The sequence below is a fragment of the Coturnix japonica genome, chromosome 4, assembly GCF_001577835.2.
Source record: "Coturnix japonica isolate 7356 chromosome 4, Coturnix japonica 2.1, whole genome shotgun sequence".
NCBI classification, from domain to species: Eukaryota; Metazoa; Chordata; class Aves; order Galliformes; family Phasianidae; genus Coturnix; species Coturnix japonica.
Window position 1 is genome coordinate 61,444,641 of NC_029519.1, and position 27,612 is coordinate 61,472,252.

Sequence of the window (27,612 nt, forward strand, 5' to 3'; positions counted from 1 at the left end):
AAATAGAGCCTCAAATGACTATCTCCAGATCAGGTAACTTTGAATATGTATTGGCAATATTTCTGTCTAGTCTTCCATCTTATCTACAGCTATTAAAATGGCAAATCTTTTTTTATTTTTTTCCTTAAGTGATCTCTGCTACAAAAAAAAAGTATACCCTAAAAATGCATTTATGAGTTCAATTGCTGCTGTTGAGAATCTCCTCCAGTAAAATGCAGCAGCAGCGTTTGCAATGTAAAGTATATTGATGATAACTCTAAACTTGCTTGAAGCTACCTGGAAGCTGTAATAGCTGTTTTTCTCCTACAGGTCTCTCAGTCTCACTAACGGATTGGGGCTACTTCTCTGCTCAGTCCTTTTGCTCCCTCCCAGAAAAAGTGATATCTAAATTATTATTAATAAGAAAGCATGTAGTTTTTACTGGAGCTACCATTTCTTTGTATATGGACATTCTCAACTTTGCGAAATGGGAGAAAAAAAATGTTATAACTTTTCAGACAGAACCTTCACAGTTAGTGCTGAAGTGCAAGTCAACACATTCTTAGTTTTCATGTAAAAAGGAGAGACAACCTGTTCATCCTAGGTCTGTTTGTTGTTTTTTTATTTTATTTTATTTTTAGTGGACTTACGAATCTTTACGCATCAGAGGAACTTAAATATCATTTTTTAGGGTTGCTATGAGTTTCAGTGTACACTTAATAATATCACTGGATTTTGACTGAGAGAAACTTATTAAAACATTCTGATAGATTTAATCAGGTTAATTTTCCCTGCTTTGAGGGGGGAAAGAAAAAAGATTCTAAACGATAGGGGGAAAAAAAATCCATCCCTCAAGTTCACTAGTAATGAGATATATTAAAATATATATTTTTTGCTGTTCTAAATGTTAGGAATATAACTATCAGGTAGTGAAACTGCTATATGGGACAGATTCTTTTTTCTTGTTTATGTTGGCTGGGTTACTGGCACAGTAGAAGTTGGAGATGAATTTAGTATACAGAGTAGTGTCTGGCTATGAAGTAAAAAGCTACAATTTAATTCAAATTGTATATTTCAAAGGGAATGTATTCAGTGTTTCAAGATATGTATTTGCCTGCAGGAATGTGAAAATGTCCAGCAAACAGCAAATTAGATATCTGATGAAAATTCTTTTTCACTGTGTGATAAATCTGTGCAGTCCTGGCTTGAACCACATAGGTAGTCATTTCTTTTTATTTACGTTTGATAAAGGAAAAATCACATCTCTGTGAACAAGTCAAAATTCCTTGTTAGGAAAGTAAGAAAATGAAGTAACAAGTAGTTAAGTTGATGCTGTGATTAACATTAGCATTACCTAAGATCTGTGTGTTTTCCTAGTTGTAATACCGATTTTGGCCTGTGCATGGAGGGACACTGGCAGTGGTAACAGTAGGTGCTAATGAGCCCAATATGCTACCCTAGCATGCCGTCCTGCTGGTTCAGTCACGTAGCATAAGGGGACATCCAGAGCCTTTGCTGAAGTGCTACAGTCTTTCACTGTGTCTCATGCAGGACTGAAGGTGTTAATGATGAATTTTAACTGGCCTTGTGCAACAGAGGCCAGGGAAAATCCTGAGTGTTGCACAAATAATGGCTCTACCAGATGCAGCTCCAGGTCTGCCTCAGAGAATTCTGCAACTGAAAAGATTAGTGTCACACACCTCCATGGGACTAGCAAAGGGAACTAAGGAGAACAATGGGCAAGTGTTTGTATTATTTTCTTCTGAAACAAAGGAAGAAAAATTGGACTGTAGTTTTGTGTTTAGCTCTGCGGTTGTTGTTTTGTTTCAGCCAATAAGTTGTCACTTCTGGTAAATATCACCTCAGATTTCTTCATCTTCTTTCAGCTGCATTCTGAACAGATTACACATAAAGGACAAAATTATGTAAGATTAAGGAGTCAAATTATATTTAGCTAATAATATCAATTTGATAGATTCATTTAATAGCAGAATACATTAACTACTTCTTCCAGGAAGGATGATTGTTTTTACTTTTACTAGATGATGTATTGAGATTGTAATTTCATTGATTCAGGAGTCATCATTGGCTCCTTCTCTTGCAGTTAAGGTAGTAGATGTCCTTTGTGGATGAGATGTTTTCCAGTATTCTGTCAATTGAAAACAGCACATAACAATTCTTATATCTCTGTGCAAAATGACAAGGAAAAATATTTGTGGCCCATTTCTGTTACAGGAGAAAAATCATCAGCAAGCAAAATGAGGTTCAGAACTGATGAAGTTTTCCAATAATTTGTGGTGACCTCTCAATATGAAACATGAGCCATGTGATATAATACTTACGTGCTATTGTGTATTAAAAAAAAAATACACTCCAAATGTGGTGAGTGCTGAAAACATTAGAAGTGATAAGAGTCAAATACCTCTGAGCACAAGAAAATGTGACCTAACTTGCTTCTAGCAAGCTACTACAGGCACATGTTTCTAATGAGCACTGAATATATGCTGAATCTGTTGCTGAGTGTTATGTGGAACTTACCACAGAAAGCCTGAATTTTCTACTTTTTAACATATATGATTTTTGTACACAGTCAGACTTTAGAACCTAAACCAACCACATTATATGAGTATTCTTAACAATATAATTATTTCCAGGTATCTTAGCAGCATGAAATGAAGAAGAAAACAAGGGAAGTCAAGAAGTCACACTTTTTCCAATGTAAAGCTTTTGGAAAATAAAAATTTATAGTCTTTAAAAAAGAAAAAGAATGTCCCTCAGAAAATATTTTATGGGGCATAAAGCTTTTAGTAAATTCTAATTTATGCCCAGTATTATCTACATGAACCTGGACATCAGCAAAAATTGCTTTTGAGTGAAAATTCAGATCAATTTTATCTGCTTCATTACTGCTGAGGCAGGTCAGGATGTTAAAATAGGGAAACTATATCTGGCCATTCAGAACAACTGTGATGATCTTCAGGGTTTATGAAATACTTTCAGATCCACAGGCAAGAATTACTTTTTTACAACTATTATCTATGGAAACTTCACATTGGGGGGAAAAAATGTCATTTTGAAAGTTTAGTAAAACTCTTGAAAAGAAAGCTCACTATGAAGTTAAAGTGATACATTTATTTTTTTTTCTCTTATCTATGAGCTGTTGCTCTGCAAGTGTACATTGAATTAAGACAAAGCCTGACAGCAGCTGAGAATTTAGTAGAAAAGATTAGACTATCTTTATTAAATATGATGGACAAACTCTCTGAAGAAGAAAGGATGAACTGTGTGAATCTGGGATCAAACCCTAAAAACAAGTTATGGTATAGCAAAGTGTTCTAGACCATAAGTAATAATACAGCAAAGGCAGGTAGTAGAAAAGCTCCTAGACAGGGCAAGAGGACTTATGACTATATCCCAAGTCTATAAATCATATTGTAAGTAGCTATACTGAGTTCATTGAAGGTAACCAAATACTGCAGTGTGACATATTTGGCATTATTGAACATCCTATGATCTTCAAGAAGCATAGGCTGAAATAGGACATACTTATTACTATCATAGATCAGATAAAGCTCTGGAAAATAAATGCAGAAGAACATTAAAGAGTTTTTCAAACCATACTACTTATGAAATATGTGCTGGAAGATTGGCTGTAGTGGCTATAAAAACAGGAAAGAATTTTGTGTTTAACTTTTATTTGACACAAAATGTGAACTTTTAGTAGAGAATGTAAGACTGGCAAATTAGGGTTTGCTATGTCCTAGACTGGTAAAAGAACATGTGACATGGAGAAATGAAATATTACACCACTTTTCTGGCTGCAGTGTATGCAGTCCCAGAGGATATTACAAGAGGACTCCCTAAGTAGAAAAGATGTCCCAGAACACTAATGAATGATTACAGACTGAACTTCCTGCTGTATTTGTGCCAAACTTCTCAAGATTTTAACTGATGGATAGAATAACAATAGATATGTCCTATTTCTATTTAAAAGTACATTTCTGTTGCTCAAAAGTAACCACATAATTTTTTTTTTCTATCATTATGATGACAGATAAAACTTCTCAAATATATCAGTCTGCAATTAACATTAGTTTGCATGTAATGCTAAAAGCAGTGGTTGCAGTACCTCAGATATATGAGTGTTTATGGTGTTTATTGTTTTCATGCTTGTATTTATATGTGAATGTGTATATATTTGTGTGTTAACACATAAAGACTTTTACTGTGAACTTTGACTTTACATACTGATGCACTGATTTTATGCCCCGTCTGCTGACTAGACCCCTGAGGCAGTAAAAAGCACTGGTTGCCAGTGCAGTTCTATTGATGCAAAAGGTTTAGCATAAATTTATCATCCCACGGATTTGTCTGATGTTTTGAAGTATAACATCTGTCCTATGGTGTTCTATTCCCAGGCATCACAGAACAGGGAGAATTAATGAACATTGTGAGACTGTTGGACTCAGTCTTATCACTAGAGAGAGTACTCAGATTTAGATAATGCTTTGTAGATTTGTTACCCTTATTCATTCATAATTTAAATGAATTTGAATAAGGAAGAAATTTCTCCTGTATCTAACAGGCAAGAGATTCATCTACCAGATATAATGCTATAAATTAAATGAGTAAGTTCTAAGTAGTAATCCTATGAATGTTGCCATTTAAAAGTCTTTCTACCGGTTGTCATTTGTTAATTTGAACCGATCGCAATCAATAATGATAATAGCAATTGTAGTCAGTCCTTCTATGCGGTCATGTATCCTTCTGTGTTTTGAGAAATTAAACCAGATTTCATTTTTCTCCACATTAGAGTATAGCCTTTTTTAGCTACTAGAGAATATTACCTTGAAAAATATTTCTTTATATTCTTTCAAATTTCACATCAGTAATCTATAATGTCTTGTGCTTGATGTCTAATGGTTTTCAAAAAAAGAATCCTTCTATCAGTAGAAAAAATGAGGCCTCAGAGAGATACAAGGCAGGTAGTGCATGTCTTATTACAGCATGGCTCCTCATGAACAGTGAAATTACTGGATTTCATGAATCTTTGAGCTCATTCTAAAGCAATCTTTCAGCATTGCGGAGTAGATAAGGTAAAAATCTTCAGAGCAGAGTAGATAAGGTAAAAGAAGATTAAGCTGCAAGGTTGTTTTTTTTGTTTTTGTTTTTAACAGCTCTTTCCCTCTGAAGAATTATTTCCTGATTCATTACCCCCTAGCAAATTAATGCAAGAAGGAAGAAAAATAGGATTAAATAAAACAATTTATTTCTAATAACTTCTACTTTTCAAATCATTGTTGGCTTACAATGACCGTTACTATAAGCTCTAAATTATTTAAGGCAAGCTATGCAGTCTAAATTCTTCTCCTTCCTAAATTATTTAGTGCATTAATGTTTCCTGTCAAATGCTTATGTGGTCAAATAATGTATCTAAGAATAAGTGAAGTGTAAATTAAATGTAATACAATACAAAGGCAGTAGCTAGAAAAAGCAAACAAAGAGTCCACTATTATAAGTATTATCATGAAAATTGTAAAACAGCTCAGAAAAATTAATTTCCTGTTTTCATGAATAAAAAAGAAAATGTCTCAGGAATTTATTTTCTTACATATGACACCGAGGTCAAAACTAGTGTTTCATTGAAATACAAGTTTCTTTCAGCAGAATGAGCTTCAAGATCTGTCACATTCTTTTCATTCATAACTACGAATTCTTGCAAATTAACTCAAGGTAAAAACCTTGGAGGGTTTCAAGGCAAATAATTATTTTAAGAGACATATGCTATGCACTATAATAGAGTTGATTTGCTAAGTCAAACATTAGCAGTGCTTCATTTCTAAAGAGAATAGGGGTAGTCTCAATCAAACAAGTGTTTAAATCAATACAGTCGTTCTTCTAACCTTGAGAGGAGTGTATTTGGAATTAGTAAGTTTTAGAAATAGCAAAAAATGTTTGCTTTATGTCTAATATTCTTTTAGTAGATAGGAATTACCAGGACAATCGTGTCCTGCAGAAGGCGATGCTCATTCTTGCACTCTACAACTACCTGAAGTGAGGTTGTGGTCTTCCTCTTCTCCCATGTAACTAGTAAATGACAAGAGAAAATGGCCTCAGGTTGTGCTAGGCAAGGTTCAGGTTGAACATTAAGAAGAACTTCCCTGAAAGAGTGGCCTTGTACTGGAACAGGTGGAGTCACCATCCCTGAACGTGTTCAAGAGATGTTTAGATGTTGTACTGTGGGACATGGTTTAGTGGGAATTATCTGTAATGGTTGGACTGGATGATCTTGGCGGTATTTTCCAACTTAGGTGATTCTTTGAAAGAGAAGAAGATTGTTTTGTTTTTCTGTAGGTTCAGATAAGGGAAATAGTGTAGCAAGAAACATACATTTATCAGAAGGAGCATTTTTGCAAACCATGCTTTATGCCCATGCTTTATGCAGCTGTAGATATACTATTTAATATAACAGCTATGCTATGCCCAAAATACTGTAAAGGAAGATGGGCAAAGTCAGTGTAAACAGAAGGAAGTATGCATAATATTGTACCCTATTAAAAGCACTCTAGTAGTTTATGAGCACTCAGAAACTTCCAAGGTGTATATACCTGATGTGGAGCCCACAGTGTATCGATGCTATCTGCTGACTAATTATCTTCTGTTCCTGTTGAGGAAACCTTCCAAAAATGACAAAGCTGTATGCAGTGGTAGAGTTGTCTGACCATTGACCCTGCTGGAAAGCACAAGTGCTATAAAAGAATTGCACTAGACCAGACCTTGGTCCATAACTGTTACTACGCTGAACATCAGAAATTTTGATATGGCCTATAATGCATGTTTTCTTCTTGCTTGTTTAGTATTGCTGATGATTACCCACAGAAGAAGGGAGTGCTTCATATCCTAGTGTAAGCACAGTAAATTTAATTTGGTAGCTAGCAAATAGTTCCAATGACCAAACCAGCAGAGGCATACTATAAATTGATTTTTATTGACTGAATTAGATAAACACATTAATTAAAAAAGAAAAAAAAATCATATTACAAACTGCTGAAGTACAATAAAATGAGTTGCAAATATGGAGATGCCCATATGGAGATGCCCTTTTTAACCTGCACAACTTCTGCAGCGCTGTAGCCCATTCTCATTGCAAGCTGTGCACTTGAGGGCTTTGAATGAGTCCGTAAAGCAGTTTCGAAACACAGACATCTTGCTCCCATGGCACACTGAGCACGGAAGGAAACCAAAGCCCCCACATGAGAGGCACTCATGAGGATGCTGGACTCTCTGCTCAAGGAAGAAAGTAAGAAATATCAAAATGTTACTTTGTAAACCATCATAAGCTTTTGGACAAAGAGTCCTCTGGAACAGCTTCTCAGAAACACATTTTTATTCCCATCTTGATAAACCACCACCTCCCCATCCTAAGTTATGCCACCATGGAAGAACAGTATGTCTGCCTTTTCCTTTATAGAGACATGCATGCAGTACCAAGTCAGTCACACTATGCCTCAGTAACCCATGTTCATAGTTGCCAAAGTGGCTAGCAAAATGAAAGAATATGTACACTGTGCTCTGCTGTAGTCATAGATCAATTCTATTAGGTACTGGAACTGATCGGTTTTATATCATGTATGTTGAGATATGATATGCTGAGCATGCTCCTACTAAGGTTAGACCTGATCATATTTTAAAAAAGCAATTCATAGCTTCTGACAAGCTGAGCTTTATATTATCAGTAGTGTGCCCATCTTTATAGGTCTAGAACAGTGAAGTTTTTGGTGGAAAAGAGGAAGACCATTATTCATGTTAGATTTGAGAAAAATGCTGCATACAAGTCTTAGGTTTGCTCAGGTGTCCAAATTCATGAGTAAAACAAGATTTATTTAATTATTTATTTTTGGCAGAATTAAAGACAGTGGAGAACACAGGAAGAAATTTTGAAGACATGTTTTAAGTTATGCTTACTGAAAACATTGCTAATTTATTAAATGATCACTTAGTGCTGGTGTATTATGCTGCTCCAAACCCATACTGTAATTTAGGAGTATGTTTCTACTTACTTTGCTTGTCAATATTTTTGATACAACAGTGCTCTGATTCACACATAGCAGCTATTGTGCAAATTTATCTAAAGTGCCATATTTTGGTCTTATTACATATGCAAAATACTTACATCATTCTTTCTTGCCATATATTTTATTGGTCTGATAGATTATCATTATAGGGAAGGAGAAGACATAGGAGAAATAATGGATTATGCAATATGTACATCTGTCAAGCAAAAATCAAAGTTACATGGGAAAGTTTTATGGGGAACAAACCAAGTAGAAATGCAGTAGCATAAGAGCATTAGAAGGGGTTTTGTTGTTGTTGTTGTTGTTGTTGTTTTATTTGTTGTTTGTTTTTACCTCCATTCTTCTTTACTGGTCTTAATCTTTAGTCTAGGGGCAATGCTTAGAAATATGTTGTTTAAATCTATCACTTTTATCTCAGGAGGGCCCTTGTCTTTCATCATGTAAGAAGGTAGTTTACTTCACTGGATATTATTGCAACTAATGTTAATATTTTAATACAATATTCAAATTTCAATAACTAAATTTTTATTGATTAGTAATTAGTAAGTAATAATTATCATTGTTACTTGTTATGTTTGTAAGTAACAACCTTTCCATGCAGAAGGCTAAATAAGAGAGCTAAGAAAGAAACATTTTATCTTAGTGTCTCAACAATTACTTTCTCTCTGGAAGAGATAGGGGCTGGTTATAGAAACTGTATCTTCAGTGATGAAGAAACATAACTATCCCTTCCTTGTAACTGTAGCAAAACTATTTTTGAGGTAAAATCCAGTAGGTAACTACGTATTCAAAGTAGTTATTGTATTCAGTAAGCAGTTATCAGTCTGCTGTGGCCTGGTATCTTTTGTCTTTTAATTGTACTTGCTGTGCAAATGTTAGTGCCTAAAGCAATTTAGTTCCTAATGTTATAGGACCTCCCGAAAGGCAGTGTATGGGGTCAATTATTCCAAAGTAATGAAAAATGTTGAGAAGTACAAACTATTCTCTCCCTCAGACAACAATAATTCTGCATGTATGAATTGCACATACACATTTATTAAAGAATTTCTGGTTAGCTTTCCATTTCAATTTGGAATCATCAGTTTGTAACAGAAGAGAAGTAATCAGTTGAGAAAAACATTTTCAATTGTAAATATTCAGTGTATGCTAACTATAAGTAATTGCAGAAATACAATTACCTCAATTTTGGTTAAGAGATCCTGTAGTTCCCCAGATTCATTCATTAGCAAAATTTTCTCAGCACCCTATTAGTAAGAAGAAGAAAAAGGTCAGTATGAAAAGCCTGAGATGATTAGGAGATTTGGTCTTGAAAATTTAAGCAAGCTGAGTACAAATTTCACTCTCATTAAGTATTTTGTAACTAGGTCAACCTCAGGAAAGCTAGAAGGAGAGAACGGTCTAATGGCAGTTATGGTGGATCTGTCTGAGGTTAGTTACCAAGTGCTGTATTGCATTTCCCCGTTGTAAAAAGTGACACAGCTTGGAAATTCTCACTGTGTTCACTTTATTTTACAGAGTATGCCTCCTGACAGAATAATAATAAAAAATGTCTAGTTACTGTATCAAAAATTACAGTTACACAAATATACAACACATCAGAGAATGCATCTAAATGAAAGGAGAAAATTGTATTTCAAGTATTCCAACAGCTGAGGATTGAATTAAGGTATAATATGTCAAATGTAAAACAGGAGAAAAACTGTAATGAAAATACTGTAGCAACATTAAAGTCAGACACAACAATGAATAATAATAATTCAGTCTGCGTACAGAGAACCTCTAAAGGGCTTTGTGATCTGAACAAAGGCAGTGCTAAGGTAGTTCTTTTCCTGTCTGAAAGTAAATTAAAAGAAATCACTGGGGGAAAAAAAAAAAAGTGAAAGTATTAAAGATGACATAACTTTTTTTCCCCCTTTAATTAATTTAATTTCTTTCCCATCTGGAACTAGAGGGCTGTATTTGAATGCTTACACATCAGTGATACAACAACATATAGTGAATTCTGACTACTACCAAATGCTTTCAGATGCTTCTGATCAGTGTTTCAAAAGAGAGTGAGAAAAAATGAGGAAACTGAGGCACAGGCAGAAGGAATGGTGCAGTACTGAAGCCAACTCACAGCAAAGCATAGATGAGACCTCGACTCCCATCTCTCCAATGTCTTGTGCTTATTGACAGCTGAGGACAATTAGCCATAAGTGGTGGGTTTATGCCATTATGTTTCTCTACTTTCCTCATCCCTGAATTCCCAGACTGCTAAAATTCATCTTTGGTGAATCCATGAGCAGAGAGTTGCAAGGGGATTCTGGAGACGGGATGCAAGCTGACAGGTCAGAATTGCTATTACTTGGAGTCAACAACAGTCACCTCTCCCAAGGTGCAGAGCAGGCAGGGAAAGGGCCAGCAGATCTGCCTGTGGCTGAGTACTGTACACAGAAACACTTCAGAGTGTAGCCCAAAAGCCAGTCAAGGGGCACAGAAACTTTGAAAGGAAATTCGCATTACAACCTAGTGAGGTTTGTTGAAAGACATTTTGCTGTGGCTTTGTACAAAGAAATGCACTTCTGACTCTGAGTACAGTGGTATATTAAACAGGTCCACTGCAGACTCCTTTGCCATGTCACTGAGTATTATGCAGAGATGTTTGTAATCACAGTATTACACTTCATTTAAGCAGATATTAATGTTTTAGTGGTGTTTTTGCCACTTCTGCAGTAAACGCTACTCTCTCAGTTTTCCACTTCCAAAAGTGTTTAAGAAAAAATTACCTGCCGGGTAATTATTTGTCATTAATTATGTGGAATATAACAGGAGACAGACCAGCTAGCATTGCTTGTGCTGAATATGTCTCTACTGAAATCTAGTACATCTGGTACGCACAGAGTGTACCAGCTTCAACATGCGCATCACATGTCTTTGTCTTTTTTTATATATATATTTATACTTTTATATATAAAGCGCCTATCACCTGATTGATAAACATTCTTTGGAACCATTCTGATGGCAGGGGTAAGAACAGGAGTCAGCCTGTTAGTACCTCAGCATTTCTGTTTCCAACCAATTGAAAAAAAAAAAAGCCACAAGACTTTGCTGCCAGCCTGGCGTGCTGGTGTTTAATACTGCTGTGTCCCCAGCAGAGAAACTTATAGCAGCCTCCTTCACAGGCTAATCTTTTCCTGTTCTCACACAGAATGGACAGCAGGAGCGACTGGCACAGCAAAGCCAGGGTTTGCCAAGAAGGTCCACAGAGCATTAGCTCAGGCTCAAACATGCTGCACTGTCTTGAGAGAGTTTGCATTGTCTGTGCAAGGAAGAAATATTAAGGATTTGCAGCTTTACTGATGTAATTGCAGCAGTGCAAATTCCCTAATCAGGTCAAGCCCTGATTTGCCCTCGTGTAGGCCGAGATCAGTTCTGTGCAGCAAGAGTTGGCAAAAATCATTCTTCTCGCTTCTGCTCCTTGATGCAATGATTCTGTACAGTGACACTGACTGGCTTTAGGAAGCCTGTAATTAAAAGTCTGCCAGGTTTCTTATAATAGATTGATATTTCAAAGGATTTATAATTCAGATGACATTCAGTCAGCCAGCTGTGTTATTCCCAAAGTGGAAAGTCTCATCACTATGTCTTTAAAATTAAAAACCATACTTCCAAATGACTATCAGCATTTTCAAGTGCTTAAGTATGTCCTTTTGATTAACATCTGCCTCAAGTGAAATTTGAATAAAAGACACTTTGCAGAGGTTAATCTACCCTTTGAATCTGTGAAGCCTAATGTGCAGTGTCTGTAATTAATGGAGTAATTAAAGCAGCTGTTAAGTAAGTCCAATAGCTGCTTTCTGATCACAGATTGATGCCTTTCTTGTATTGTTCTCAGTCCACAACTGACCACAAAGTGCTGTGACGCAGTTAAGACTCTGTCCATCCGAAGATGGAAATGAAGAGCACAACTTAGAGGGGCATAATATCTAACCAAGAGACGAGAGCTTTCAGTTTTGTGAATGAAAGAAATATTCCAAGTTCCAGTCTGCTAATGCCCCATCTGCTAGTTTAAATAGCTGCCTGCATGGTCCAGTCCAGGGGCTGCAGTGAGGTGTTTGCTTTTCATAGGCAAATGCTATATGCAGACTTTGCTAAATTGCTCAAAAGGTTTCCTACACCATTTTTATTCTTCACACTATTTTCTCAGTTTTCCGTTGAGAACATCTGGTAATTAGCATCATATTTCAGGTATGGTCCCACTAATTGCAGAACTAGGATGAGCCCAGTAAATTATCTACTACACCAGCTCCTTCTTGTCATTAAACTAGCCTGATGCTCATCCATCAAGAATGTAACACGTTACCATTGCTGTGATGTAGTTCCTCATCATGGGATGCATCTTAATCTGTGTATATGGATTTGGCTAAATTAGAATGCCAGCTGATGCAAGGAAGTAGCCTCTCATCTGCATCATTCCTTACATACAGAGAAAAATTAGCACAGCATGGAAATAGTAAATGAAAGTGGGCTGGAAGCCAATCTTGGCCACTTTGTGGTTTGTAGGGAACAGCTGAACCCAAGTATCTCTTGTGAAGATGTATGGAATGAGATTAAACACCTGGAAATCTGCCAATAAACATAGAAAAGTGCAACTGCAGTGTGGCATAAGCACCAGAAATGTGCTTAATTAAATCTCTCTGTTCCTGAAATTTTAAAGCAGAGGAAGCGTGTGACTGAATGCAACAATCATATCATAGCTTTACTACCACAGAGCTGTTCAAATCTACCCCACCAAGGAAAAGCCAGGAAATATGTTTACTCTAGCAAAACATGAATGCAGTTGAGAGCTACTAAACATAAATGGGCACTGGAAAGAAGTAAAAAGGAAAGTGTTATTATTTGAATAACAAATTATACTTTACACAAGTATTTTCTAAGAACAGTCACAAATATGGCTTCATCAGTCTTAGGAAACAGTAAGAAATAATTAGTGAAAATATTTTTACTATAGAACCATAGTAGGTGGCGCAGTGGTAGGAATGCCGCTTTGCAACACCGGGGCCCGAGTTCGAATCCCCCTGTGGCGTAAGTGGTAGAAGTGCCACTCTGCACTATGCAGGAGACTTGAATCCTGGGGGTTGGACTCGATGATCTCTAAGGTCCCTTCCAACCCGCACGAGACTATGATACTATGATACTACGATATGATTTCAGCTGAGAAAACTAAGTAGGAATCTGTTTATTTGCAACAATAATTGTCATAAATATGCATATGTGAAAATATCTAGAGTAGTTTCAAATGACAGCTAAGTACTGGCATTTAGTCACATATTTGAAGTGAAAAATAAATGAATTATTTGTGTTTTAAAATTATAAAGTGATGAGCACATACGTTTATTAGGGTTGACTCTATTTGTCTTTATTTTCATCCCTTTTCCAGTAGGGAGGGGCTTTACACAAAATAAATGTTTAGCAAACCTGGGTGCCTTTATGAAAGAGTAAATGAAATCTCCAGTGTTTTTCCATGTTGCTTTCTGCTTTGTGGGAATCATTTTTCACTCTGCTTTGGAATCTGCATCTGCACCCAGCAGATGGCATAATTCCATTTCAGATGGAGGTAGCCTCTGGTGAAGGGTTTGGGGAAATTAGATCAGATGGTAAAGAACGTACTGCAGAAAGAACCTGCAATTTGCTGAAATGCTGATCTTTAGAGGGCATGTATCAACATATGCAATTATTCAATCTTGGGGAAAAAAAAAAAAAGAAAAAAAAAAGGAGATTAATAAACCTGCTGTACTGCAGCAAACAGGTGTTTCCTTGCTAGGAACCAAATATGGTTTTTATTTTGCTTCTACCCAGGAAGCTGATTGGTTTCATTTATCCTGTGCAGGCAGTGATAAATTCCACAGCCCTGTGACAGTTTATCCAGTAAATGTGCAGTATTCCACAACCCCATCAGGCTTTTTGAGCAGCAGAAATACTGTGTTCTTTGTCACATGCACATATGCTTTGTTCTGGTCCTTTTGTTACATTTATCTCACTAAAAATAATCTTGTGTCCTTTCAAAACTGTTCATATTTTAATGTGGGTGCTTCTTTATCCTTTAAGGCTCATTGAAAGGTGCCTGGCTTAATATAGGTCCTCTTTTGTATTACTACACACAATCTCTTTTGGGAAAGGATTTACTAGGAAATAAATATTCAAAATTAAAAAGAGAGAAGGAGGGACAAAAAATAATTCATGATTAATTTACAAACACACCAGGCTTCTGGATTTCTGTGTACATTTGTTTTGCAGAAGATAATTATAGCAGAAGGCGTTATGGAAGTATCTGCTGTCACCAACAAGACCAAATTGTGCATTGAGCTCTTGATTACACTTTGAAGAAACACGAGCACAGCACAGTGCAGCCCTGCAAACACCCATCCCACCCTCAAGGCAGCAGATAGAAAGAATCCTGGAATCACAGAATCTTTAGAGTTGGAAGGCACTCCAAAAGGCCACTTAGTCAAACTCCCCCACAATGAATGGGGACACCTACTGCTAGATCAGGGTGCTCAGAGCCCTGTCCAGCCTGGCCTACCTGAGGAGTGACTGCTTCCACATCCTGGAAGAATGGGTAAATGGCCATAATTTTCCCAACATGCAAACTGGCCCCAAAATTATTTCTCTTCCTCATTAATTTGATTTTGTCCTCTTTTCTTTTTTACTAGATATCTTTTCTTTCCTTAAACAATATGAATTGAGTTTGCATGTTTTAACAGATGTTTGTAGACCAGAATTTTTTCTTCATTTTTTACCTGCTGGTGCCAGCAGGTAGTTTGACAGCTAAATACATCTCTCCCATGTACAACTGGTTCCCTAATTTCCTTTCCTTCATTCCTACACCTATGTAAAATATCCCATAAAATACTTCATTTTAATAAGATTATATTGCTTGCTACACTCTTGTTCTTCCATTAAAAACAAGTTTCCCTTGCTATTCTACATCATCCATCATACAAAAATGACTGTAATAAGGCTGAGCAAATAATTTATTCAATACATTTTGGTATCTTAAATGATTTCTTCTGATGAATGGATTGGAGTGAGGTATTCGTGAACTTGGTCATAACTTGTTTGTATTCATTTACTTATATAACGTGCCAGTTAGGTGAGCAAAGCTTAGTGTGAATCCTAATGAATTGTAAGCTACTCTTGAAAGTAGCAGTGCTGTTCCTGGTTGGCTGGAGAGCTGTCTGTCTCAGGGTTCTGATAAAAGCAGTCACTACTGTGAGCTGAAATTCTCCATCTGCTGATGCCCACTTGCACATTGCCCGTTCTGCATTTCTGCAGCTGTCTGATGAAGTGAGCTGATCAGGGAAAGGCAGAGCACAAAGAGCCTGGCAGAATCCCAGTCCCCTAGGAAAAGGGAGGAAGGGTGCCTGAGTGTTCTTTACATCCCCAACATCAATTATGTGCTGTTTGTTGGATGCATTTTATTTCATTACTTAAATCTTTTATAATACCAGCAAACCAGCCCTGCTGTGTTTAAATACAGTTTGCCTCTGCAAATCATAGACTCACTGTTGGTGCTAATTGCTACTTCTTTACCACTTGAGACACATACCTTTTCTAAGCTCTCAGGCTGTTTTGTTTGTGTCATTTTGCTGAGTTGTTTTGGTGTTTTTCTTTTCACTATAAACTCTGTTTCGTTGTTGTTTTTTTTTGTTTGTTTTTATTTTCAGTTTCTGAAAAATGTTTCTAAAGAACAGACCTGAACAAAACAGTTTCCTTGCCCAAATACAAATTTTAACTATAGTTTTCTACTCCTGCAACAGAGAAGCTTAGGGCAGTTATTTCTCTTTCTAGTGTTAGACTTCAAGTACTAATCAATTCTGTATTTAAGATAACGTTCAGCTGATTATAGTTGCTTGATGCACCACATAGTGTATGCTTAAGCTCTTAAGCCCTAAGCTGCTAGACAGGCTCATATTCATTGCAGATATTACTAAATGAAATATTCATGCAATGTGTATTCATTTTCCTGGGTCAGCAATACATACAGGTTCTCATGAAGAAAAAAAATCAATTTCTCTAGATTTTCATGATTGCAATTACAGAATGAGTTATTTTTTAAGAAACACAGGGTAGCTTCGATGGAATTACTACATCTTACTCCCCTCCTGAAATCATCTCCATAGCTGTCCTGCTTTTGCAGCTGAGCCACCTAAACTCAGAGACGCCATTTCTGCAAGCGAGTTGATCTGCACAGGAGAGAGAGATGGCATCCAAGCTACTCAGTGTATACCAGAGTTCCCATCACTCCAACACTGTAAACAGTTTCATTAATAACAATTTACATTTGTTCTTATAGATTCGATTGACTCATGATTTACTTACCCCAAGGTAATGGCCATCAATAAACACAACAGGGAGAGATGGGGCTTCACACACCCTTCTGCATCTCTCATCAAGTTCTTTTCCATAATCGCTGTTCAGAGCAATATTTTTTTCTTCAAATTTAACTCTGTGGTTTTGAAATATCTTTCTAACCAGTTCACATCTTTCAAAAGTGGTTCTCACCACACGAAGGCTGGTGGTATAAATTACTATGCGGCCAAATTCTGGCACTGTTGACACCTGGAAAAAAAATAAAATCAGTTCCCATTGCAGCTCATGAAATGTTAACAGTCTGTTTCCCTTACTGCTGTAATAGCATGCAAATATTGAGCAATATCATTAAAAATATTATTTAAGCACACAAAAATAGCAATTTAAAGTGTTTATCAACATAAGGTATAACTACTGTTTTCAAAAGAAGTGGAAATAGTGAATTAAACCCAATATTTTCAAGAAACAGACATATTTTAGATCCTGATGAGATTCCGAATGGTAATAGGTAATTGCCTTTTTGCTGTTGTAGCATACACATATTCACCCACATTATCCAACCTAACTAACTTTGAGTTAGTTTCATTTCATTTGCAAAAGCACAAATTCTTCAAAGATGCAACAGAAATGCAATTTTCAGAGCAGTCTGGTTCTGTTAAAACTGAGAGTCTTGTTTGTACAAACTGAATCTGCTAATGTCCATGCTAGGTCTGAGATGCTATTCCAGGTATTAACAGTCTCCTTTAGGAAAGGACTTGAAGGAGCTAGAAGCTTCATCACAAACTTGTGTCAACACTGACCTATTTTAGCTCTCTCCGTGCTGAACTAGATCATGATTGCAGAAGTGACAGATATATCCCTAATTTTTAGTGAGGAATCCAGTCAAAATACTATAAAATCCAGCCAGCACTAAAGAAAGTGCTGCTTGTGCATATTCAGTGTTCAGTTCCATTGGGCATAGTAAGTTACGGGGCAGGTTTGACATTTTACCACACTTATTTAAGGGTAAGTTTTATATTTCATCCTTTCTCCTATGAAGGCATTTGGGGAATGTAAATACTGAAGGGATATGAGTTTTCCAGGCCACTTATAGATCATTAGAATTATAACTATAGCCATATGCAATTTAGTGGGGAATTTTGGTGATAGGTGGACAGTTGTTCTCAATGATCTTAGAGGTCTTTTCCAACCTTAATGATTCTATCTGCAATTTACCAGTTTTCCACCTCCCATCTCAGAAAAGAGGCTTATTATGATAGGTCAGCATTTCTTTTAGGAAATAAGTTTATAAAAAGAGAGCTACTTTTCACTATCCTATCCTATTTTTCTATCTAAAATCTGTTATATCTCTCCTGCAGAACTGACTCTTCTGCAACATATTATTTACACATTCTAAATGAGAGTAATAGCTTTTCCTCTGCTTCAAAGATGAATACTCTACATAGATATGGCCAAAAATTTTAGTAACAGTGCATAGGCCACAGGAATGAAGAGTTCATCCTTTTCAGAAGTAACCAAAAGGAGGTTTTACAGTATTCTTTCAAAAGGTATTTTCATATGCTTATTGCTTTCTCCTCTTTGGAGTGCAAATATGTTTTGGAGTGAAAAACTATTCAAAGGGATGGAAATTTGTGCTTCTTCATAGCAGTATTCTCTAATGCTGTTTGTTCACAGACAGCAGGGCTGGCAGGATAGCTACAGACTGTCATTATCTAGAAAACCATCAGGGCTGCAGTGTTCCTGCAGCATACAAATAAGCAGCTGAAGACATGGAAAAAATGGAAAGTTGTAAAGTGATCTGGAAAGATATCAAGTGGTAAGTGTGTACTGAGTCACTTTTATGCTTATCCCCCATGCGGAACAGTGAAGAAAAACCCTTGTTTTCACTACAAAGCAATATCGAGGGCATTGAATAAATAATAATAATCTAGGGAAATTTTCAAAAACACATTGTTTTGTGTGATATAAACATGCAAAACTTTTCCTAGGCAGGACTTTATCATATCTGGGAAAATCACTCCTGTTACCTGTCCTGAACAACTATAGTAAGTGAAAAGAGAGGTAAAACAATTAGAGAGATTTACAAGTTATTTTCTTAATAATAATCTGTGTTTATTTGTATTTGTTATCCATTTCAGTAGTTGCAGCCTGTAAGATTTATTTGCTAGAATATGCTCTTGAAAGTAAATCAACAGAATAATGTTATATCACTCTGCTTTTCATTCCTAGGCTGGAAGTAAAGCAAAAACAAACAAACAAATAAACAAACAAATAAATAAACAAATGTCATGCACTGGAAACAAGTGAACAGAAAGACATTCTAGAAAATGAATATTTACAATTAAAGGTAAAATATCCAAATTAAAATAATCTTGTATGTCTTGTACTTGCACAAAAAATTTTAGCTGTAATTAAACAGAAGACAATTCTGTGGTTAATGAGAAGGTCAAAATGTTTTCTGGGCTGTGGAAGTTGAACAGATGCATAAAACAAAAGATTTGGACTGACATACATTGACCATTTTCTCACACCTGTGAGATTCTCACTGAAACCTGAAGGCTGTGAAAATCAGAGGGGAGCAGAGGGGGGCAACTTTTGTGTCAAATTCAGAAATTTCCAAGCACACAGGCCAAGGAATGTGTTCCAAAGAAGGTATCCATGTAGAAATACTATCAAGTGATTGAAGGCTTCCCAGGGAAACAAAACTGTTTTATCAACAGCACTCTACATCATTTACAGCTCACAGGTTATCGGCACAGTGCTATCATCTTCCACAGAAGCATTCAAAGGCATTGTCTGTTTTATTGCATCAGTATGAACATCTTGTGTTTTGCTTGGGATCATCCAGCAGGAAGCAACAACAGCATGACCTACATGGCTTCCTGGCACAGATGCTACTCTCAGCTACTCGGGAACAGCTGCCCTTCTTTCATTAAGGAAGGAAGGAAAGGAGATAGGAAGGGCAGAAAAAGAAATATCAAGAAATACCCACAGCAACAAAAAAACAACAAAGAAAAACACAAATTGTCACAATGAGACAGTAAGAACCATACAACTAAATGTATGATTAATAATATAAAAAATATTAAATAAAAGAGAAAATGAAAAGAAATGTAGCAAATAATAAACCTTTCTAATCCTCCCTCTGGACAGAAGGTATAAATTCATGTTTTACTCTCATTGGTGTGAAAAGAATATCTATTTACATTCATGCTCATAAATAATTAATTTCAATGGTGGTGTCACCTGAAAATTTGCACTTTTAATGTACTTGTTTCCAATAACAAATGAAAAACAAACTAGTAAACAAACCAGCAAACAAAAAACTATTCTGTATTTTGCATTATATGAGCAACTGTATTCTAGCAAAAATAGAATCTTTTTCTGTTAGGATTAATGGACTACTATAATATTCTTTCAAAAGCTAAATTTCAATGTTAGCCTTTAATATATATGAGATTTTTAAAGGCTTTTACTATATTCAAATATAGCGTTCGACTAACATTATCCATGATGTAGTGAATTGTTTCTTTGACCTAAATCAATGGCTGATACGCCCTTCTCTGTCTCAGAATATCATCTTACAACATCTCAGAGTGTTCTACTGAAATATGCACCTCTTGTCTTTGTAATTAGATACTATCAGACTGGTAAAGTATCTCCTATCCACTAAGGTAGCTGAGGAAGAAGCCTAGAGTACATTCTAAACCCTGCTCCAGAGATGTTTCAGTGAGTAAATGTAGTATTCGAGGTCTAAAGAAAACACTGTGCAAGAAAAAAGTTGTATGTATGCATGTATGTGCCTACTTGAATATTTTAAGGTATACCTGCATACCTACAAGTCTTAAATTAAGCTGCTCAATTCATATTTGGTATTTCATAACCTACAGCTTGAATTAGAATAAGCACCCAACCAGACCAGAAGACCTCTTGCAATGAACAAATCTTGTGTTCCAAAGTAACATATCTTTCCTTGACAGGCGAGGTTTGTTCACACATACAGAAAGAATTGCAAACTGCCACAGTTTGTGCTCTCTGTACAAAATCACATTCTGTTCCTTTTCATTGTTTGTAGTTTAAACCCTCCATAGGCTCTCACATTCCAAAGCACAGAGAGCACTCTCTAAAGTACTTTATTACATTAAAGCTGTTAGTTCTGTTTGCATTGTCTTCAAGGACCTGGCACTATACCAACAATTGGGAAAATTCAGAAGTTAAACTTTATTAAGTACAGAAATCTATGCATTTTTGTAGGTCACAACAGAATAGAGACTAGTTTTCTGCAGCAGTGCTACTCGAACAGTTGAGGTCAAAGCATATGCTGATCTTTTTTAAAATGCATCACTTTGTTAACAGTACACTAATAGTACACTTTTCTTATCCAATTTGGTACTTTCAAGGACCATAAATATGGGACTTGGAGTCTGTGAACCTTTTTCATTGTGACAATGAAAGGATCTCTCCAGTTATCATCCATAACCATCAGCATGATGTCTGCCAACACCAATTAACAAAACTGGAGAGGGCAACATACCCCTAAACTAGGTATATGAGATTCTGGGACAGTCCCAGGTTTAGACAGTAGTTTTGTTGTCTCCATGAAAGTGGTCAAATCATAGCTTTTCTCAGCTCTTAAGGTAGCACAACTATGTTTCTGCCTTTTGTCTGCCTAATTCCTGATACTCTCCATCCCACAAACAGCAGTCCTAGGAACATAACTATTTACAGGAGCTATATAAGAAAAATTGTTCTTCTACTTGATTGAGTATTCCAGAACAGAGCATAAATATTTATTTCTGTTTCAGTTTCATGGGATGCGATAACTCTGAGGATCTGGTCACAGGGAAGGGCTCAGATCCAAAAAGAACATGACCTCTTTGACTTCCTAGCTCTTGGACAGTTTTTATATCTCTTTCCTATACATCCATCATATACTGAAGACTGCAGAATAGTGCAGCTGGCATATTTAAAATTGTTCATCAATTGCAAAATAAAATAGATATAGGATTTCATTACACAGAAGGAACAGGTGTTGTTTTTTCGTGTATGCATGTAATTCATTTTTATTTCTAAGGCTGCATATTAGTTTTGTGGATATCTGATGAAAATGACAAAACTAGTAATACTGTTAGATGTGATGTTTATATTGTTCCTTTCATCCAAAGGATGCCAAGACATTTTCTGTGGGGAAAAAAATAATTTTTTTTTTTTTTTTTAAAAAAGGCTTTTTATTAGCATTATTATCAGCATTCAAGTCATTTGACAGAGTACTAAGAAAAAAGGGATGTGGTAGATCTGTCTGTCCTCTAACTCCAAGTATATGAATATTGTGACACTTTTTGTTCCTCAAGTGATAGAGCATTATATTGTGGTTTGTTTCTACCACTGCAAGCTTTCCCAAATAACCTCCAGCACAGGCTGCTTTTAAGGAGATGACAAAGAGTTTCCATTTGAAATCAGAAAAAAATTTGCAATACCACAGAAATGAAATAGAGGGCACAACCCAGCCAGTCCCTGCTCCTTGGAATGCTTCAGATATTCATGACATTTATAAAGGGTTCATGAAGGGTTCATGAAGTACAAAGACTGCGGCTGAGCTCACCTCCCCTTGTTCCTGTTGTCATTCATCCTGTACACACCCATGAGGCCATGCTGAAGCTCTTGGTGCTCATGAGGCTCTTGGTGACCCCACTTCAGATAACAGAACAGGTTATGCCCTTGGGTTCATGGCTTCCACCAGACACTCTACCAACATGATTCTGACTCGGGACAGAGTACAGTCACTAGATAGCAAAGCATAGTAGTGCTGGGGAAATCAGCCAGGGCAAAGTATGTTAGAGTGTTCAGATTAGTAGGGAAAAAAAAGCATCATTATCTATCCATGCCTAATTGCATCATTTAGCAGGCTTTCAGAGGCCTATCAGTATTTTCTTATTAGTGTATTTATTCCTTTCTGCAAAAGAAAGGACTATATGAAACATTTAAAATCATAAGCAAAAAGTAATAATTTCCATGAGTAACTCTAGTCTAGCTTGCAGTTATCACAGGGTGGGGGAGGGGAGGGGAACAAAACACTGTGATACGGTGTTCTCTGTTCTTCTCACTTCCTCGCTACTTGTTTCTTCACATATTGGTGTGGAACCCCCTGTGCTCCAGTTTATGGCTGTTTCTCCTTGCCCTGTCCCCACAGACCATTAAAAAGAGACTGGCCATGTTTCTTTGATTACCACAGTTAAGATATTTATAAACGTTAATGAGACCACCTCTCTGTCTTCTTCTCAAGACTGAACAGATCCAGTTCACTAAGCCTTTCCTCATAGGGGAGATGCTCCAGGCTCTTTATCATCTTTGTTGCCTTCCGCTGGACTCTCTCCAGGTGATGCTTGGGTTTTTTTGTACCAGGCTGCCCAGAACAGTATGCCAGGTGAGACCTGACCAGGACAGAGTAAGGGGAGAGGATCACCTCCCTTGACCTGCTGGCCGCACTCCTTTTCATGCACCCCAGGATCCTATTGGCCTTCTTAGCCACCTGTGAATACTGTTGTTTCATCATATGTTAGATGGGATTACAAGAAAAGAGAATTGTTGCAGTATCGCCCACAAAGACTGAAGAGGAAGAAGAACAGCAGAAGATAGCTTTGTCCTCAGCAGTTTGAGTGAGGTACTAGCTTTTTGTAAAAGAGCCTTTGGTAACGGTGTTCAGCAATCTCATCTAATATCATGCAGTGCTTGTTGTTTATGGTTTTGGAGGAAGAGGACTGAAGCCAGACAAACTGTACCTATGCTATCCAGTAACACATTGAACATATTGAAAATATTTTTAAGTATTTTAAATATGGAAAGTTTTAAGTATGTAACAGTTGAGCTGTTTACTCTAGGTGACTGTTTCTATCTTTACCCTCTTTCTGTACCTTCCAGATCTCATCCAACTGGTAGAGCTCATTTTTCTCTGAGACTACAATATTTCCTAGAACATGATATATAAATGAAAATTATCTGCCACTAAGAAGGTTGATTGGAAGCAAATTTCATGGAATGATAACCTTGCTCTTGGATCATCATTTTCTTCAGCACACATCCATGAAGATTTACTTGAGTGAAGTTCCATGACAGTTTCTCAGTGTATTTATTTTACCAAATAGTGCTATCTTGTTGTGGTAGAGAAATGGCCTCAACGCACATGGAAGGTACACTTGATTTTTCTGATAATGATCTTCATCTTCACTGAGAGCTTCTCAGCCTTCAATGGCAGGGCCAGAGCAATTTCATCTGTGTGTTCAGTAAGTGTAATGTCAGCTCTGAAATGAACTGTCTGGGGAACAGGAGAATAAAGAAAGTTCAAAATTGCTCTGATACTGCTCATCAAACAGCCTGTTCATCTATTTTAGTTTTCCTTTACTCTCCTCCACCCTGATCAATTCATTCTGGAGTACCAAGATTTCCTATACTATGCTGGGATTATTTTATTTATATAGTATTTGCAAAATGGCTCTATTAAGATGACGAGCATCAGTAATCTCTCAGAGCTTTTCCTTACAGAACAAGTGAACTTTCAGTATGGATATACTGTTCCTGAAAAAATATTTTTTACATCTCACTGGTATTTTAAAGCATGTTTAAAGAACCTACACAGAATATACAATGCAAATATCTGCATGGGTCCTAACAGTAGTGGCGTTTTTTTTGGCAGTGGGACATGTTATGTTCACCTATGTGCCTGTTCTCTGTTGAAAGATTTACTGTGGTGTGCTATGAATCTAGTGTACAAACAGGGAAACATTTGTTTTCTGCAGATGCCATGGTAGTAAGAGAGCTATAAGCTAATTTTAGTAGCATTTGATTATCTGCTATGTTTGATAAATGGCATTCAGCTGAACAATCTGAGCGGCATTATAAACAACTTCTCTTTGATGTAATCACTGCATCAGGAAAACAAAATCTATATTTCTGCAAAACTGTACTGCAGCATTACGAGAGATGTACACTCTCTGGTTTGCTTCTTGGGTCATTGCATATTAAAATATTACTTAGAAATGCATATTAAATTTGCATAGCATGTCTTAAGACGTTGGCTGTGCCAGTCAGATAGAAAGGAGAAGAAATTCAGAAAATTTCAAAGGTGGAAAATGAAAAAATTTGCAAAACGTCAAATTACCTTGACATCTGGACTGAAGCCCTAGTGAAAAACTATGCTAGAGATTGTTCTTCAGGCTGCAATAAAATTAGGAAGAGAAATCATCATAGGGATGGCTGAAATGTGGGTATGTTTAAGTTGTAATCCAAACAATCAAAAGGTTTTCTTTGTGCTGCACACGAACAGGTGTTGCTGCAGCAAGGACCCTTATTTCTTCTCACTGACAGATTTTCTGAGTTTGACCTCCAACAGAAGGCTTGTGTTTCACTCTTCCTTTCCCTTAACTTCAATGAACTGATCAGCCTGCATCCAAAGCTCCCCTTCTTCTCCAACAGACATAACTGTGCTTCCTCCCTCTTCCAGGTCAAAGCTATCTCTGAGAATTTTATCATCCCATTTTTGTCAGACCTGCAGAAGAGATATGCACTTTCTTCAAGACTGCCAGCACACAGAAGCCTTCCTTTTCCTTCTCCTCACTTGCTGGTTTATCCTCTAGAGATAGCACATCACTGCCACACTTGACATTTCTGGCAGCTATTGAGGCAGTGATTTAAATGAAATCCTTATTTTTGCATAAGATTTGCATAAGGTCAAAATTACAAGCCAGTGCTGCAGGCAGGCTGAAATAGTAACTGGCTGCTAGAGATTTCCCTGATCTCTAGGAGCAGGTAGTGCCTCCTAGTTGCCCTTCAGATGGAGTAAATGTTGAATTGGCCAAAGCATAACAGGAGCCCACTAGGGAACTCACAATAAAATAAACAGCAGAAATGCATGTCTGTCTTAAGACTTGTGCTCAACAAATTGGGCAGGTTCCATTTCATCAAATATCTCAACAAGAATTTCTCCTCTCCCTCTCTAAAACTGAAGTTTTGTCAATTGCAGCAGAATCCATCTGTGAATGATCTGTTTGCCTTTCTGGTGCAAACCAGTGCCATGAGTTGGACTAGAATGAAACAGAGTCAAAATCCTCAAAGATTTTTTATCGGTCACAGTTTATTCCTGAAATGGGATGAATTCAACTTACTTCTTCCTTCTCTGGTAGGTTTGTTGAGGAATTCTCTGAATCTGAGCAAACAAGTGTACCTAATCATCTTAGCATGCTCTCTGTCAACATAGGGAATTTAAAACTATTGTAGAGTACCTTCAAAACCATCCCTGAAAAACTTTCAAACCCTGCCAATCAAAGATTCCTCTTTCTATCCCATATATTCTTAGTCAAAGACATTGCTTATCTAGCACCTAAGATTTTTTACAAGTTATTTAATTTATCTGTGACAGTGTAACAACACTGATCCACACCACCACCTTCCTTCCCCCAACTTTCTCCTTTCTCCTGATTTTACCAACAAATTTTACACAGGTTGACAATGAGCAACACTACCAATAACACCCTTTCTAAAATAGGTTAACAGCCACAAATCTGCCTCAATCTTGGGGGCTGAAGCAGCTAATAGCAGACACCTGGTTCAATAGCTGAGGACCAATTGGGCATCTTACCCCATAAATAGTGAGAAACACAAGGCCTCTCTTTAATCTTTGCTCTATTGGTTGGTGACCCTGTATTTATAGGGGGGTTGAAGCTGGATGATCATTGTGGTCCTTTTCAACCTTAAGCTATTCTATGCTCTCTTACATGGTAGCTGACTGTATAATAGGATCTTCCCTGAGTAGGGATGCTTCTTGGCATTATGCCTACACAAAGATCCTTCACACCTTGACATCAAGATGCCTTTCTAATTCAGATCCTTGGTAAGTGACTAATTGTTTATTTTAGACTTTCTTGGCTTCCCTAAAAGCACCTCTTAGATCAGTAGTTTTAGGCTTTCTTAGCCTTGCTAAGATCCCAACTTAGATTGATATTGCATATGTAATCCCTTAAACATAAACTGTTAACAAAGCCTAGGTCTAGGAGTGAATTCAGCTGCATCTAGGCTCAGTGCTTACAAAACAATGTAATGTTACTTTTTGGTATGAGCCATGTGTCTGTTTCTGGGTCTGAACATTCACTGTATTTAGATTTACTTTAGTTCCAGTGGCATGTCTGATCTATGCAGAGCTTTCAGGTGATCCTTCTGAGAGTTTATGGTTGTATTGCAATAATAAGAAAGCAAAGAAAAATATTTGAATTTTTACATTGACTGCTTATAGCAGTTTACCTGGAAGACAGATTTTGACTGTGGCAGTTTATGCAGTGTGCTTTTGATGTGAGAGAAGTATAGAAAGTCAAATAAAATAGGCAATGATGATAGATTCACAGCATGCAATTCTCACAAGTTTTCTGTGTCTACTAACACAACAGAGAACAGACAAACTAAAAGATCTTTGTTACTTCTCCAAATTATCTTGCAAATATTACTAATTTAAGGGGAAGGGAGGAGGGGGGGGGGGCGGAGAAGAAATGTCTACTGCATGTTACTTAAAGAAATGTTGCCATCAGTAAATTAAAAATGTATGACTGGAGCTGCATAGCATCTGCCTACCTAAAGCTGCTTCTGTAGGTAGAGTGGGAGGCAAGAGAACTGAAACAATGGGCCACAGGTAGATCGTGTCAATTGTTCAGACTTGTACATTTAATACTCACATTATTTCTCAAGTCCTGGAAATCTAAGAATGAGGTTTTATTCTTGATGGTATCTCCACTGTTTAATTTCCTATTGCTTAACTGCTGAGTTACCGCTTGGTAATAAAAGTTATGTGTAGCTGTATGGAGAAGAACAGTTATTCAACATTTGTTCAACATTTATTTCACCCCTCTCTTTATTCCTGCTAATACTGGGAAAAAGGTTAAAATGAGAGAGTATATTCAATAGAATGGAATGGATTTTCTCAAACAAAACGTAATGTTATGTACTTTTTTTTCTGGGTCTCTCTGTTTTCTAGTTCTAGACAAAGGAAGAAGGTGGACTTCAAATAAAAGAGTGTGTAGGTCAAATTGAATGAGCTCTGACTATCTTTCAGTATCTAGACAATTACCCAAGAACAGAGCTTTATGCTATCTATACTTACTTGCTTATGTTTGAATACATGTATGAAATCTTAATAAATTACTAGCAGCTTTTCTTGCATGCT

The 27,612-nt window shown here is 36.8% G+C and overlaps 1 protein-coding gene across 1 annotated transcript in view; it reads right to left on the bottom strand.

Annotated features, from left to right (window-relative positions):
* Nucleotides 1-7,027: 7,027 nt before the first annotated feature.
* GRXCR1 (glutaredoxin and cysteine rich domain containing 1) overlaps nt 7,028-27,612 on the bottom strand; it is a 33,032-nt gene continuing 12,447 nt past the window's right edge. The window contains exons 2-4 of the mRNA XM_015862377.2: nt 16,419-16,658; nt 9,233-9,298; nt 7,028-7,263 (exon numbers count right to left, since the gene is read on the bottom strand). Coding sequence (XP_015717863.1) covers nt 7,084-7,263; nt 9,233-9,298; nt 16,419-16,658 — 486 coding nt within the window. The 3' untranslated portion in view covers nt 7,028-7,083. The remainder of the gene's footprint in view (nt 7,264-9,232; nt 9,299-16,418; nt 16,659-27,612) is intronic.